This window comes from Sesamum indicum, linkage group LG6 (assembly GCF_026168435.1).
Source record: "Sesamum indicum cultivar Baizhima isolate 11 linkage group LG6, ASM2616843v1, whole genome shotgun sequence".
NCBI classification, from domain to species: Eukaryota; Viridiplantae; Streptophyta; class Magnoliopsida; order Lamiales; family Pedaliaceae; genus Sesamum; species Sesamum indicum.
In genome coordinates this window covers 2679937-2695266 of record NC_142662.1, presented here as the reverse complement: position 1 = coordinate 2695266, position 15330 = coordinate 2679937, and the positions used below count along the sequence as shown (strand labels likewise).

The following is a 15330-nucleotide window of genomic DNA, read 5'->3' as shown; positions in this document are numbered from 1 at the left end:
CAAGTCTACCAATTTATCATAAGCCTTGATTTGACAGTGGCACACCTTAAGACATACACCCTCAGAACACTCGATCGGGGCGGCAGCCCCCAGGCGTTGCCCTTTTCCCCCCACTCACCGAAGGCGCGCAGATTTGAATCATATTCGCCCCACTTGTTTTTGCACCACTTGAGAAATTCCAATTCCATCAGTACATCCACTCTTATATGTCTCCTCTGCATATATAAGCTGCTGCGATATATATATATATATATATATATATAGAGAGAGAGAGAGAGAGAGAGAGAGAGGATTGGTGGATTTTGATTGATGAAGAGAAAAGTTCTGAGGAGGGGAAATCCGAACAGTGATACGAAGAGACACAGAAAAAGTTCTGGAATAATGGTGAAAGGCACATTGGCTAATCACTTGACAATGCAACTAGATCAAGTCTCCTTGAACTTGCCTCTTCAATCGGTGAATCCCTCTCGATTCCAGAGGCTTCTCGATTCCGAAGCTCATTCAGAGTCTTTGCCACCCGATTGTGATGCTGATACGGCCGATGAAAAGGATTTCATTCTCAGTCAAGACTTTTTCTGGTGAGAATAAACATTTAGTAATTTTTTTTAGTAAATGTTATTGCTATACTTTTCATTGATTTTACTGGATTTTTGTTGCAGTACACCTGATTATATTACTCCGGAGATGCCCGCTATCAATGTAGATTGGGACAAGGTAAGCTTCAGATTTTGCCAAAATCTCCTCTAATATTTTCGATGCTCACTGTGGGGGGAACTTCTGCTGCAGGAAAATATTCCATGTCCAAAGTCACCTGAGAAAATTAAAACCATTAGGAGCAAACGGCAAAAACTAGGTAAGAATTACTATGAAACTATTCTGCAATTAGCTTACTGGCGTACCATGAGTATTGTTGAATAGAAGTAGAATATTGAAATTGAAAGAAGCTTATATCTCGTACTCATGTTCAAGATTTTCTGTATAAAGGGGGGACAAACTTTACTGCTCAGACCAAAACAGAAAGAAAGATATCAGCGCCAAACACAAAAACCTTCCTGTTTTGCTGATATCTAATTCTTGAGCTATTAATCAGCACTTACAATGTCGCCAGTGTGCTTAAATAGATATTTAGCGTTTCAGCTACTTTGGCATTGAGTACCACTAGGAACATGATCATGCTAGCTTGGTAAACAGTTGTCCTATTTTTATCCTGGCCTTTAGCATATCTAGTCATTTTAATTCGGATTTCCATTTGCTATCATATTCCACCTGGTTTGAAAAATTGAGAAAACTGGTTTCATGTTTCTTGCTTAGATCATAAATGCTCAATCTATGAAGTGTAAATGAATTGAGGTTCAGGGGAATATGCATGCATGTAGTGGCAAGTTTAGGTGCTGTAATTGATTATACTACAAATTGCCCTTGCTTATCAGAAAGATAGATGTCTTTACTCCTGACTTTGCTTGTTATTGCCTTGAATGATTATTATAATTCAGTGGTCAGCTTCTCCAACTCTTTTATGCTTTTCATGTACTGCCCTCACAGATGTTAACTTGGAGACATCCCTCGAATCAACTGAAATTGGCCATCAATCATTGGTTGATCTTGCAAAAGATACTTTAGTGACAGATGAAATGAAGACAGAAAAAGCTGTTGAATTGCAAAAGAGTCGCAGTTATGTTTCACAATCTGCAGTGGCTTTACGCTGTAGAGTCATGCCTCCTCCATGCCTGAAGAATCCATACCTTAAGGATGTATCAGAATTTGATGCTGACCCTTTTGGCCATCAGCGATCCAAGTGTGCAGGTTGTAGTTAATTTGTATTAAAAAGCTCTGGTTTAAATTCTTTTGTGAGAAACATGTAGTTTAATGCGATGCACTAGTTAGGCTGAAGAAGCATTATATGTCATGTTAATACTTACTATGTCCTATTGCAGAGTGCATAGTGAGTGCATTTTTGTGTCCTTTTACCTAATATTTAGCCTTCTGTGACATGTGCATTTGTTTTCTCCAGGTTTTTACCCAGCGGGTATTGGTGGTGATGGCCTTTCACGCTACCGCACAGATTTCCATGAAATAGAGGTTTGAGAACCAATAGACCATTTGCTATATGTTGCTCTGCAAAATTCTTATCTATTTCTAACTGATGCTTTTATTTCTTCCCAGAAAATTGGTAATGGAAACTTCAACCATGTTTTCAAAGTCCTAAAGAGAATTGATGGTTGTATGTATGCCGTGAAACATAGTATGAGACAGTTGCATCAGGATACGGAAAGGTGAATTATTTTAATATTTCAGCTGCTTGTATCAATTTTTTCTTGTTTGGCTAACTCATAATTTAATTCTATAACAGGCGCAAGGCTTTGATGGAAGTTCAAGCCTTGGCAGCTTTAGGTCTGTTGCATTATATATTTTTTTCTTGTTATCTGTTTAAGGTCGAGACTTTCAAACTGAATTGTTGTTTCTGATTCTTCAGGGTACCATGAGAATATAGTTGGCTACTATTCCTCTTGGTTTGAAAATGAGCAACTCTACATCCAATTGGAGCTGTGTGATCACAGCCTGTCTTTCAATAAACTACCTAAGTTATTGACAGAGGCAGAAGCTTTAGATGCAATGTATCAGGTGAATGATTTTGATTCAATTAGATCTTTATGGCTCTCCATGGATTTGCCGTTATAGCATAATAGGTATTTTATTACTATGTGAAACAATGCTGGTTGACTCAAGATCAAACCTCTTCACTAAGAAGACTAAGTATATGAATGTGAGCCATATGGTGTAATTAGCTATTGGATACATGGAACTGGACTCGTTATCTGGTACTCCACAAGAATGAAGGCGGAATTGGATGTTAACCCAAATATAACAATAATGTCGACTAAGCCACTTCATCTTTATGATCGGCGTTTTTGTATTAAAAAACACACCCTTCCATGATTTGCTTTTAGTGGCTTGATGGATTAAATGTGCTTAGAATTGCAGATTGCTAGAGCTTGTCTGAAGGTTTAGTTTTGAGGACTGGCATACAAGTTCTTTAGTTAACTACTTCTTCCTTTTTCCTAATTATCACGTTTTTTTCCCCTTTGTGACCGTAAGATCCTTAATATTTGCAGATTGCTAAGGCATTGCAGCATATACACGGGAGAGGGATAGCTCACTTAGATATAAAGCCTGATAATGTTTATGTAAAAGAGAGAGTTTATAAACTTGGTGATTTTGGTTGTGCCACTCGCATTGATAAAAGCTTGCCAGTAGAAGAAGGGGATGCACGCTACATGCCTCAAGAAATCCTGAATGAGAATTATGATAATCTCGACAAAGTTGATATATTCTCCTTGGGAGCTTCTATCTATGAGCTCGTGCGAGGAACACCCTTACCTGAATCGGGGCCTCATTTTCTCAATCTTAGGGAAGGAAAACTACCTCTTCTTCCTGGCCATTCATTGCAGTTTCAGAACTTAATCAAGGTACATTAGCTTCCAGTGGTATGATAACAAAAAAAAAATGTGGTTCATAACTAATGCATTTTTGTTAAAAACTTGGAGGAATAACTTCTAAAGGAATTCCAGAACTTGCAATTTGAGTTTTTATGTAAACTAAATCATAGTGTTTTTTTTTCTCGAAGCAATCAGCCAAAGATAACTTGTGATACGTTCCAACGTTGTATTGATGTTAGTGGAAGTGAAACTATTTTCCTTCTAATCTAAACTAGTAATTGCGAGAGTACTTAGCCTCAATTCCATGTTTGAGAAGCTCCTGACAGAAAGGCAAAAATAAAGCTTGAAGCTAAGAAGTATTAGGTTATTGCTGGATTTATAACTTTGGAGCTATAGATTTTTAGGTTTTTGTTTTTTTCCTGTACATTTGATTTGGAAACCAAAAACCTCTTGTTCTCCCTAAGAATTAGGTTACGTCAGGTACTCAGCTTTTGCCCTTGCTATAGGCCTCTGAGATTTTCTGCTTAATGTTTAACATTCAGGTCATGATGGATGCTGATCCTGTACGGAGACCATCTGCAAAAGAACTAGTTGAGAACCCAATTTTTTACAGGCACAAAAGAATTGGAGGAAACAAGTAAAAACTAAAATGTGGAATCAGGTCTTTAACAAGCGGGAAGCTGCTGGATCCTCTCTACTATATGTATTTTGGCCATTGCTGAAAGTTCTTCTGTAGAAGAGCATATGCACTGAGGATTTCATATAAGAAAATTGTGCCACACTGCTTTCTCCACTTTCATGCACCGAAATTTTTCAATGTATTTGGTGCTCATTTTGTATAGACTAGAAACGGGGAGAAGCTGCTGTAATTGTTGTTGTGATAAATTGAGGAAGAAGCTCTTTTGGTATTGGTTCACTCTTGTCCCTTTGGCTGTCTCTTGCTATATAACTCATACTCATCTTTTTCCCTTTTCAAGTTAGTTATGGAGTGACACAGCTCGTTAATTATTTAACTAAGATCTGTGTTTTATGCTCTTATAGCACTGATTTTCTCTCGACGACTTTTGGGGCGGTCAGGCTCAATGAGTTGATCCCAAGGGGACTTTGGTCACTCTTTAACATTGTTTAAATGAAGCTGTTTAGCACTGCTTTGAACTAGTCATAAGCATCCCCACTCATAAGAAGAATACAACTGCAATGTCATGCTTTTTCACCAAGAAATGCCATGTTTACTGAAATATTGAGCTATTTTTCCTCGGATCAGAGCCTCAAGTAGAACAACGGCTTGTAGGCTATGAAACTGAGAAATGTCCCTCAAGTTGTGCTGCATCTCAAATCATCACATCATTTTATTATCACCTAATAACCTCAGCATGCCCAGAAATTATGCATTTCAGATATAATTTCTCTTGATCCTGTGAAATTTAATGCATTCATCCAATGAGTTTGTTGTACAATGTGAAATTACTAATAGACATTGAATTACCTAATAACTTGTATAACTTCATTATGTCAGCTAGCTGTCTGAAGTTCTGAGTCATGCTGCTGTCTCCAAGTAGGTGAAACATTCAACTTAAAGACACCTTCTTACTCTTCCAGTAATTATATTAAATCGATGCAACTAATATTTGTTTGTTTTGTTGTTATTGTTAGTGTCACCGTCATGGCCACGGATGATTCTGTGTCTTTTACAGGTGACGTCCATGGCCAGGGATGATTCTGTGTCTTTTAAGGTGAACTCTATTTGTTGAAGCCATTTTCCATTTGAAAAAAAAAAAACGACACCGATATCAACTATCAAATATCTCTAGTTAAAGGGCCAAAACTGCCATTAATCTTATTTTCAGCATCAAATCATATGTTTACATAAGGTTACGTTTTAATTGATGAATTCAAAATCATGAATTTCATATTCCTAGTACAAATTCTTTATATTTATTTGAATCGATTTCAAATTCAAAAAATTTCAAATCCTCTACCTCTTGTTCCGAACTAAATACGCTTCCCTACGGAATAAGCCAGTTGTAGTTTTCCCATAACTTTGGTTAACAAACACTCTACCTGGTTAATCGATACAAATTACAAGGTGCTAAGCCCTTGAATTTCTCATCTATCTATAAGAAGTGCCAAACCAAATATGAATGTCCTTTTCAAAGTAGATCTTCCTCTAACGTTTACTGTGGCAATGCATTGCAAATTCAATATATTCCTTCCCATGGAAGCATATTCCAGATCAAGGACAAGTTTTATTTGGATCTTCTTTTGTGTAAAGCATCGATAAGTAAGAAATCGTGGTTTCCATAAAATTCCAGAAAAAGTAAGATGTCGCGTTCAAACTAGGAAAAATCAAAATTTTTAACTCTTATCAACTAAGACAAACATGGATTTGGTTGAATTATTGTGCTTGCTATCAATCGCTAGCAAGCGTGGCATGAGGGCGACGCCAAGCACAAGTCAACAAAGCAATGAAATGACTAAGTTTACCATAATTGTAGGAGCCCTAATTGACAACTTAAATTCACTACAATAATTATAACATTTAACCACAGTTAATATTATCATGATTAATAATAAATAATTGTAAAAATAGTTATTCACCACAACCACACAACGGTTGTTGGTTGTGGTTTTAGCTGCGACAAATATTTTCACTGTAGCTCTTTATTGTAGCGAATAAGTTTTTCATAGTGGAATTTTTTTTTTGTATCAAATCTATTTAATTATAGTTAAGAATAATTATTTACCATAATTTTTAATCATATCCATTAATAATGTAGCCAATAATAACTTTTTTTGGTGTTTGGACCGTCACTTGAGTTGCAAGTGTGAACAATTGATTTCAAAATTTACGATAACATATGTTTTCAATCCGCAAAAATTAAAAAAAAAATAGCAGACCAAATTGCTAGCGACACTTTTGAAGTATCAATTCCTTGGGATTCAATATTTCATTGCAAGATATTGGGTTCGAACTTATTAGGAGCGTACGAAAATAGGAATGAGTGTGTAATTAGCACTTTTAAAAGTATCAAAATGTAAAATACCTATAATTAAACGACCAAAATTGCAATTAATCACAAAAAATATAATGGAGGTAAAATTGATGGATTTGAAGTTGTGGTGCTTGTTGAGTCACTTACGTAGAAAGGCTTATACAGACATTGCAACAATGATTCGTCTAAATTAGTATTTTCAGCTGCATAGGTGTCAGGGAGAAAACCTAGAGTTGAATATATATTTGCCAGAAATTCGTTGAAGACACTGATAGATAATGACTGTAAATGTTTACATCCATTTACTACAGCCAAATGCTTTCTCAAATCAACTAAAAATGATGAAGCACATTGATTGTCAAATCAGTGACCACCTTCTTCTTGTCATTTACATTGTCAGGTTTCTTAATCACTCTCTCTTTGTCCAAATCTTTTAGTTGTTAGAACTTACTTATTAGGGTAAATTACAACAAACTACTTTGAGATTTGGTATAATTACGAGTGTTCTTTCATTGTTTGAAAAATTATAAATATCTTTTGATGTTTGATGGAATTCTGTAATTTTTGGATGGATGTATGGAATTATCAACTTTACCCTTACTGTATTTTTTCCTTTTTTATTTTAAAAAAAATATAAATTTATAGAAAAGCTGGCCGGGGTGGATGGAAAAATTTGAAAAATTATAAAAGAAAATATCCACTTAGTCCATTAAAAAAATAAAAAAAAAGTATAGTTCTTAAGCTATAAGGTAATTTTGATTAGTTCACCATAAAAAATGAATGAAAACCTAATAGAAACTAACGGAATGAGCTAATTATTAGACGGCCGTTAAAATCATCAGGAATGTATTGGTAATTGTCCAAACAACGAAGATATTTATAATTATGTCAAATTTCAAAGGAACTCGTTATAATTTACTCTAACTATTATAAAGGGTAAAATACACTTTGCCCTCTGAATTATTTGTCATGTAACATTCATCCCCTTAAACTAATAAATGCAACACTTACCCCATTGGTTGGACAAAAATGCTCCTCATGCCTTGAACAAGTATATTATCTTCAGTATAGTTTAGTATTTTTCACATTAAATCATCACCAAATTATTTTTTTAATAAGTGAACAATTTAAATTAAAAGTAGAGTATATATATATATAGTAGATACATAATATAATATAACCAACAACTCATATATTCTTCTTAAAAAAAAATTATCAAATATATATGTATGCTTAATCGAAAGTCCAATATTTTTAGAAAAAATGAAAAAATATATTTTATCACAATTTTTAAATAAAATATGTTAAAAAAATCGATATGTATTTAATTTTTTATGTAAAAGAATAATTAGTTAATAACTTAATTTTATTATTAAATTAAGAAAATATTTTCATGAAACTTTTGGGTATTTATTAGTTAACTTTGAGTCTGTAAAAAGAAAAATCAAACTATTTAACTCACTAAATATATAGATAGTTTTTTCAATTAAAAAAAATCAAACTTAAAATATAAAATTATTAAAAAAAAATTGAACTAAATATATATAATATAAGAATAATATTATCTAAAAATTTAATTATAAAAAATAAGTATTATATTTGTTAGTTTAAAGAGATAATTGTTACATTACTTATACTGCAGGGGAGAAAGTCTATTATAGACCAATGGTATTATAGTTGTCACTTAACTTGTCCGTGTGCCATAGGCTCTTGATTTAGCCAACAGAATATTGGACTGAATTATTAGGAGATAATTGTAACATTATTGTTCATGCTTTTAATTTCTAACACATTGAATACTTTTCTTGTCAGCTTGAACTTTTAATAACTATCTCATTTTAAAAATTTAAGATATTAGAGAAAAAAGTCATTAACTATTTAATATCTCTGATATGCTTTATGAAATGCATGGGAGGTTTTTTTTCTTTTTTTTTTTTTGGTATCTGTGAAATTATAACGATGAGATTTTCTTTTAAAAAAAAAGTACATTGGTATTTTTAAATTAATCAAAATATTATAACATTCAGTAGCAAACGAAGAATTAATATATTATTATTAAAAGTCGAGTAAATACCTGTATTTATAGGACCCGAACTCCTGTCTCTTGATTGTGGGCATCAACGGTTGGCATATATTTAAACATATAATCTTTTGTCTAGACCAACTGTAATACTATATTAATTAACAATTTTGTTTAAAAGTTTAAACTGTCATAAAAGAATAATTTAATATCAGCATTTTTTATACTATTTTATTTTATTTTTAGTCCTGTAATTACATTCCTTTAATACTTTAATCCCGTAACTTGTTAAGGTTGCAAACTAGTTTTTCACGTTTTTTCATTTCATAATTTTAGAATAAAACTAATCGAATAATCACATCATAATCTCGACCAACTCTGTCCTAAAATCATAAAATTAAAAAAAATAAAAAATATTTTACAACCACAATAAATTACAGGACTAAAGTGCGATAAATGAATTAAAATGCAATTAAGGCTTATTAACACTATCACACTTTTTTGGGAAGAAAAATAATAAAAGTATTTAAATATAAACTTTGTTTGGGAAATGTGCGATAGTAAGGGAGTTATAGGTTAAGTTCACATGCGAAGAAGGATAGTATATGTTTGATTTTCTCTAACAACTATAAATGTATTATGATGAGACGTAGAGATTCTTGCGTGCTTTTGATTCTTTCTATGTGGTTCAAATATCGAAACCTCTTACATTATTATTGAATGATGATGCAGATTGTCTTAGTTCTCTTTTCTCTAAATTATATCAAAGGATTAATTACATTCATTTTCTTTGAAATTTAATATAATTATATGTACATTTTCTAGAATTTCGAAAATTGTATTTAACATATTTGAAGTCTGTTTCGTCTAATAAATAAATTCCTTCATTAGTCAAAATTAATTTTGGTGATTAACCAAAAAACAGGATAAAAATCTATATTTACTCACAATTGACTTATTACAGGTTAAAATAATTTTTTGGCTAAAATGCATTTTACCCCCATGTGTTTTGTTGAAAAAGTTAACCCTTCATGTGTTTTTGGAATAGGCTAAGACCCTCTCCTGTATTTTGTAAAATTAAAAAAAAAAACACCCATTCCGTTAGTAATTAATAGTAGGTGCATTATACGCGCTTCATATGCGTTTGGGGATGATTTTCAACTATTTTTTACTTGTTTTTGAATTTTTTGTTTTACTAAAATACCCTCATGGTATTTATACATTTCATATTTATACTTTTTTATTCATTTTGAGTGATTTTTTGCATTTTCATCTATTCAGAAATATTGTTTTAAATATATTTATTTAAAAATATGAAAAAATTATATATATTTTTGAAATTTTATAGTTTAAATTCAAATATTAAATTAAATTAAGTTTAAATTTAAATAATTCTTATAATTATTAAAACTAAAATTTAAAAATTATAATTATTAAAAATAATTTTTAATTATCTAATATATATTTAATTAATATAATTAAAATTAATTAAAAAATTAAAAAAGAAATTGGGGCTGACGATGGCTGTCATCCCCGCACAAAAGGACAATGGCGGCACCCTCTTTTTTTTTTCTTTCCGATAAATGTAATTTTCATAAATAGAAAAAGATATAATACAACAATTATGAATCAAGTAGTGTTTGCTTCGACAGGCCAAGGGATACACCACAATTTATAAAGTGCATGTATACTAACAGAGCTAGCGAAGGTACTGTCAAGTATACGCTGTCTAGCATTCTCCACAATTAAGGTAGCTACAATATTCGATTTCCGCTTAGTATGCTCGAATCGCCTAAGATTTATCTTTCTCCATATATGGTAGCTACAGCCACCCAGTAATGCTCGATAGGCCACATTGACGATATGTATACCCCTCCACTTCCTTGCAGCCCAATCAACATCTGTCATCCAATCTCTATTACGCCACGCAAAGCGTACAACTCGTCTAATAGCGTGAAGGCATTGGCGATTGTATCACAATCGGAAGAATAGGTGTGTGTGTGTGTGTCTTCATCTCATCCTCATCACATAATATACATCTACCTAAGTGAGATAACCATGGTTTGTCCGTCGTAGGTAGTTTCTCCAATATAGCAAGTTATAAGATAAACATGTGGCAAGGGAATTTATGTGTAATTATACCAAATCTTGAGGATTATTCCTATACAATAAAGAATTATGGTATGAAATTAAGAAAAAAGAAAATTGTCAAAAAAAAAAAATGTGGTGAGGGAAGGGAAAGGAAAGAATTCCATGAGAATAAAGAAAACGTGGAGTGAGATGAGAGAAATAAATAAAATATAATTATGAATTTATTAAAAATACTAAAATTATATAAAAAGATAATCTTCAATATTAAAAAATTAGTACTATAATAGGTTCTTTCCTATAATAATTTTATATAATTGCACCCGAATACAATGTATTAGCGATCACCTTTTAGGGTGCCTTACCATTTTCAGTAGAACCTTTGTAAATTAATACTCGATAAATTAATTATTTTTCGCGATCCTGACTTAGGTTCAAGGTTTAAACTAATAAGATAATAATTTTTCAAAAGACCCTTATATAAATTTATGGTCCATTCAATATTACAAATTAATAATTCTATAAAATTACAAATATAATTAAAAAAATTTAGTAAAATATGATTACATTGTTGTTTTTTTCTTTTTAAAAAATTTAAATAAGTATTTCGTCTCTAACTTTGCTTTCTGCATCCAAAAGATTTGATTTTGCGTTCTTATATTGTAACAAAAAATTGCAAAGAGTTGTTTTCGTTATAAGTGCTTCCTTCCGCATAATTAATTATAAAGTTATTTTATTCATGAAAAATAGCATAGATTCATTGAATCGGAAAAAAATTTCTTTAAAAATTAATAAATTATTAGTTTATCAATTAATTACTACATCTTTAAATTACTTAAACTACCTGGTCTAAACATTATTAATTTTATAGAAATTTGACTGTATTTTACGCATCCATTTGAGGGGGGGCGTATTCTCCAAATACATTGCATACTGCTCGGAGCGACCAGTTTCTTGATTTTTAGCTGTATTTAAATGAGTTATATTATAAACATATTTTATTAATTGTATCTCATAATAAGTACTTACACTTTTTTTTTTCACTTTATAATAAAATATTATTACACACTTTATTACGTAATAATGAACGGTGATTATATAATTTATAACAATAATAAGTTAAAAAATTAATTGATTCAATTAATAAATTTTACATTACCAATAAAAAATATTCAGTAAGACTTAAATTTACTACTTCAAATAAAAAATATTAATATAGCGAATAGGAAGTCGCCAAGTTGGGCCAGATAATTGGAGGCATTGTTTGACGTTGACGCCGAGGTATGGTATCAATTATTGTGAATTATTTATTGGGATGTGGTCAAAAGAGATGCGCAAGTGTGGGAGGTGCTACACTACTGCTTCCTCTTCCTGTGATTAGTAAAAAGTGACACATGCGACATGTGACTATCCAAACAAAGTCCAATACAGCAGTGGGGGCTGATGGGACCATAGAACTGTCCACTTTGTCAGCTGATTTCCATCTCAATTCTTCGTGTTTACTAATTAAGTTCAAATGTTACAATATTTATATATGTTTGAATTGTTGTAAATATATTTGATGTGATTAAACGTACGTTCTATTTTATATGATTATTTTTATGTGATTAGAATTTTGTTTTTCTGGATGTTAAGTCAACTATGGGTGGTGTGGTGTGGGGTGGAGAGGGGACCATAAAACTGTTCACTTTGTCAATTAATTTTTACACCAATTGTTGTTGTCTGATAGTTAAGATCGAATGTTGAAACGTCTGCGATATGGATTTGAATTCTTGCTAAGGCGTTTGGTACAGTTAAACGGACATCCTACTCTATGTGTTGATTTTCACGTGATTAGAATTTAATTTTCGATGATATTAAGACAACTATAAGGGTTCTCGACTATGGATCTAATATTTGTTTGATTCTTAATAGATAAAAAGTAATTAATAAACTAAATGGTATGTTATTTATTAACAAATTAAATTATACAGTAATAATTTATTTTATTTTTAAAAAAGATAAAACTATTTATGGACTTGCTAATATTTTAATAGAAAACACGATTTTCATGTAAAAAATTTGTGCATGACTACTGGAAAATATCTCATTGGCAGATAAGAAACTTCTAAGATATTTTCGAATATAAAGTAAGGAAGCAGCCAACGCTTTTAACACTAGAACCTTAAAGTCGCAAGTCAACTACTCGTGCAAGTTGTAACTCAGAAAAAATGGAAAATAAAAACACAAACATCTCTTTCTTGCCAGACAAATGGAGCCGAAACCGATACTTAGACGAAATTTTTTTGTTCAGATCAAGTTTGGTTGAATTAAACCAATCACAGAGCAATAATGATACACATATTATGTGATTGATCACTTCTCATGAACTGTACTCTTATCACACCACAAGTGATTGTATTTGTCATATGAGTGGGTCAAATTTGACTGAGTCGATTCCGCGCTATAATTTCACAATATCACCACCGTTTTACCACTCCATGGATTTTAATTTTTTAGCGTCCCAATTTCTTAAATACTGGTAAGTGTGGCACATTATAGTCTGTAATTTTTAAAAATTATTTAAAATAAAATATTTATATAAATTATATTATTCAATTTTTTAGAGAAAAAAAATGTCTAAACATATATATGAGACAATAAATTAATATATTATACAAAATTAATGATAAATAAAAATAATAGTACATAATGTTGAAGAAATTAAAAAATACACAATAGAAAAAATAAATATTAAAAAAAGCAATTATAAAAGATCATAATAAATGAAAAGTTAAAACCAATTAATTAATTTAAAATTTTAAGATTAAATAATAAATTATAATTGAGCATAACGTAAAAAAATGTACGCTCGTTTAATAATAAAGTATAGACCGTAAGAACGTTTACCCAAATTTGCATATAAGCAAAGGGAAGTATACACACACCCATGGCCATTGGGCATTTATTGATGCTTTTTTTTGTTTTTTTTTTTAGTAATGAACTATTATTAACTGAAATAAATTATTTTTATCGATCAATATCTAATAGAGATCACTAAAACGATCAGATCAATAATATCAAATAAACGAAATCTAACCAACACCTACTATTACAAAAGACAATATCTACTGCATCCTATTGATTAATATCTAACAAAAACCATTGCAACATTCATACCCTAATCAATAATATCAAATAAACTAAATGTAACCAACACATACTATTGCAGTAGATAATACTTACTATACAGTAGAAATAACATCCCATACATATAATGAGGTTTAATTCATAATTTTTAAAATTTTAATTTTATCAATTGAGATAGACTTCATTGACGATGCGTGTGAAAATTAAGTAGATATTTTGAGGCAAAGGAGCATAGGTAGGCACAGACATTCGTCGGCAGCCCCTTTTCATAGTATTCATTCTCACTATTTTTCGGGAATAAGTTGGGACGTTTTTGATGTGATGATTAAGATTCAGGAGTCAATCGGTCAACTTTTGAACATGCAAGTTTCGATCAATTACAATTAAGTTTAATTACTCTATCCTTTCCTAAAATTTAATATAATTATATATAAAAAAATTTATAATTTAAAAAATTATGTCTGGCATTTTTATAATTTATTTTTATTTAATAAATAAATCCTTATATTAGTCAAAATTCATTATTATTTATTGAAATTAACAAAAAAACTGAATAAAAATTAATATTTACCCTCGTTCATTTATATTATTGGCTGGTCAAACAAAACTATTTTGATCAAATTATCCTTGAAATTTTTCATACGCGAATGTATTTAAAGAGTTATATCTTCACCTTTATAAAGATGGTTTGATAAAAAAAGACTTATCTTGCCTCCGTAATTGCTACAGCGGCATTTTTCGCAATTGCCTTTATATCTTTCGCGATTGAAGCTATGGAGGCCGTTTGCCTTTAGTGCCTCTATATGTATTGAAGGCAATTGCGTGTAATGAATCGAAGGCACAAAAAACAACCTTCAAAAGTTAATTCTATTATGACGTGTAATTGCACCAAATTTCGAGGAGACAATGTAATTATCTCTTATAATTATGGTATTATAAGAATGTGCCTCTCATGAGTATGAGTAATTAATTGAGAAATATATGATAATTAATTATCTTTTAATGGTAAGAATTTTTTTTATTATTTTATGAACTATTATTAATATTATATGATTAAACAAAGAAGGAAAACAAATAAATTTGCAAAGTGAGGGAAAAAAAAGAAAAATAAATAAAAATCAGGATGGTGGTTAATTAACACTGTAAACGACTATTATTAATCTCTATTAAATTAATAAAAACATATAAACATCATAAATTATGTCGGAGACATATACATAAAGTTATATTTATGTGGCTTGCAATTCGATCAGTACTCTCATTCACTTTTTATTATCCGTTTTAATTTTGTATAATTCTCGTAATTTTGCATATATAATACATAAAAAATAATATAGAAATTAGAGTAGTGGATTTCAACAGGATGCAAGTTGGCATAGTACAGTCTCCATATTTGAAATTTTCTTGTGAGGACAAATAGCTATAACAAGTTGGTTCATTCGTCACATGTACTATTTCAGCAGAAAATAGCACTCATTCATTTATTTATTTATTTATTATTTTAGGCTAAAATATCCCCTTTTGATTATTAGTTCTTCGCCAATTTTAGTCACGTACACTACAAGAATTATAATATTAATTACGGTTAATTGTCATGGTTAATATTAAATAGTCATAGCAAATAGTTATTGATCACGACCACGCAACGGTTGTTGGCCGTGAT

General features: G+C 30.7%; 1 protein-coding gene across 1 annotated transcript; it reads left to right on the top strand.

The window, feature by feature from the left end:
• Window positions 1-60: 60 nt before the first annotated feature.
• WEE1 (WEE1-like kinase) lies at window positions 61-4353 on the top strand. Its single transcript, XM_011084184.3, has 10 exons — window positions 61-578; window positions 660-714; window positions 787-853; window positions 1543-1803; window positions 2012-2079; window positions 2164-2273; window positions 2351-2391; window positions 2474-2622; window positions 3114-3467; window positions 3980-4353. The coding sequence occupies exons 1-10, from the start codon at window positions 310-312 to the stop codon at window positions 4076-4078; spliced, it is 1473 nt and encodes a 490-aa protein (XP_011082486.1). The 5' UTR covers window positions 61-309; the 3' UTR covers window positions 4079-4353.
• The last annotated feature ends 10977 nt before the right edge of the window (window positions 4354-15330 follow it).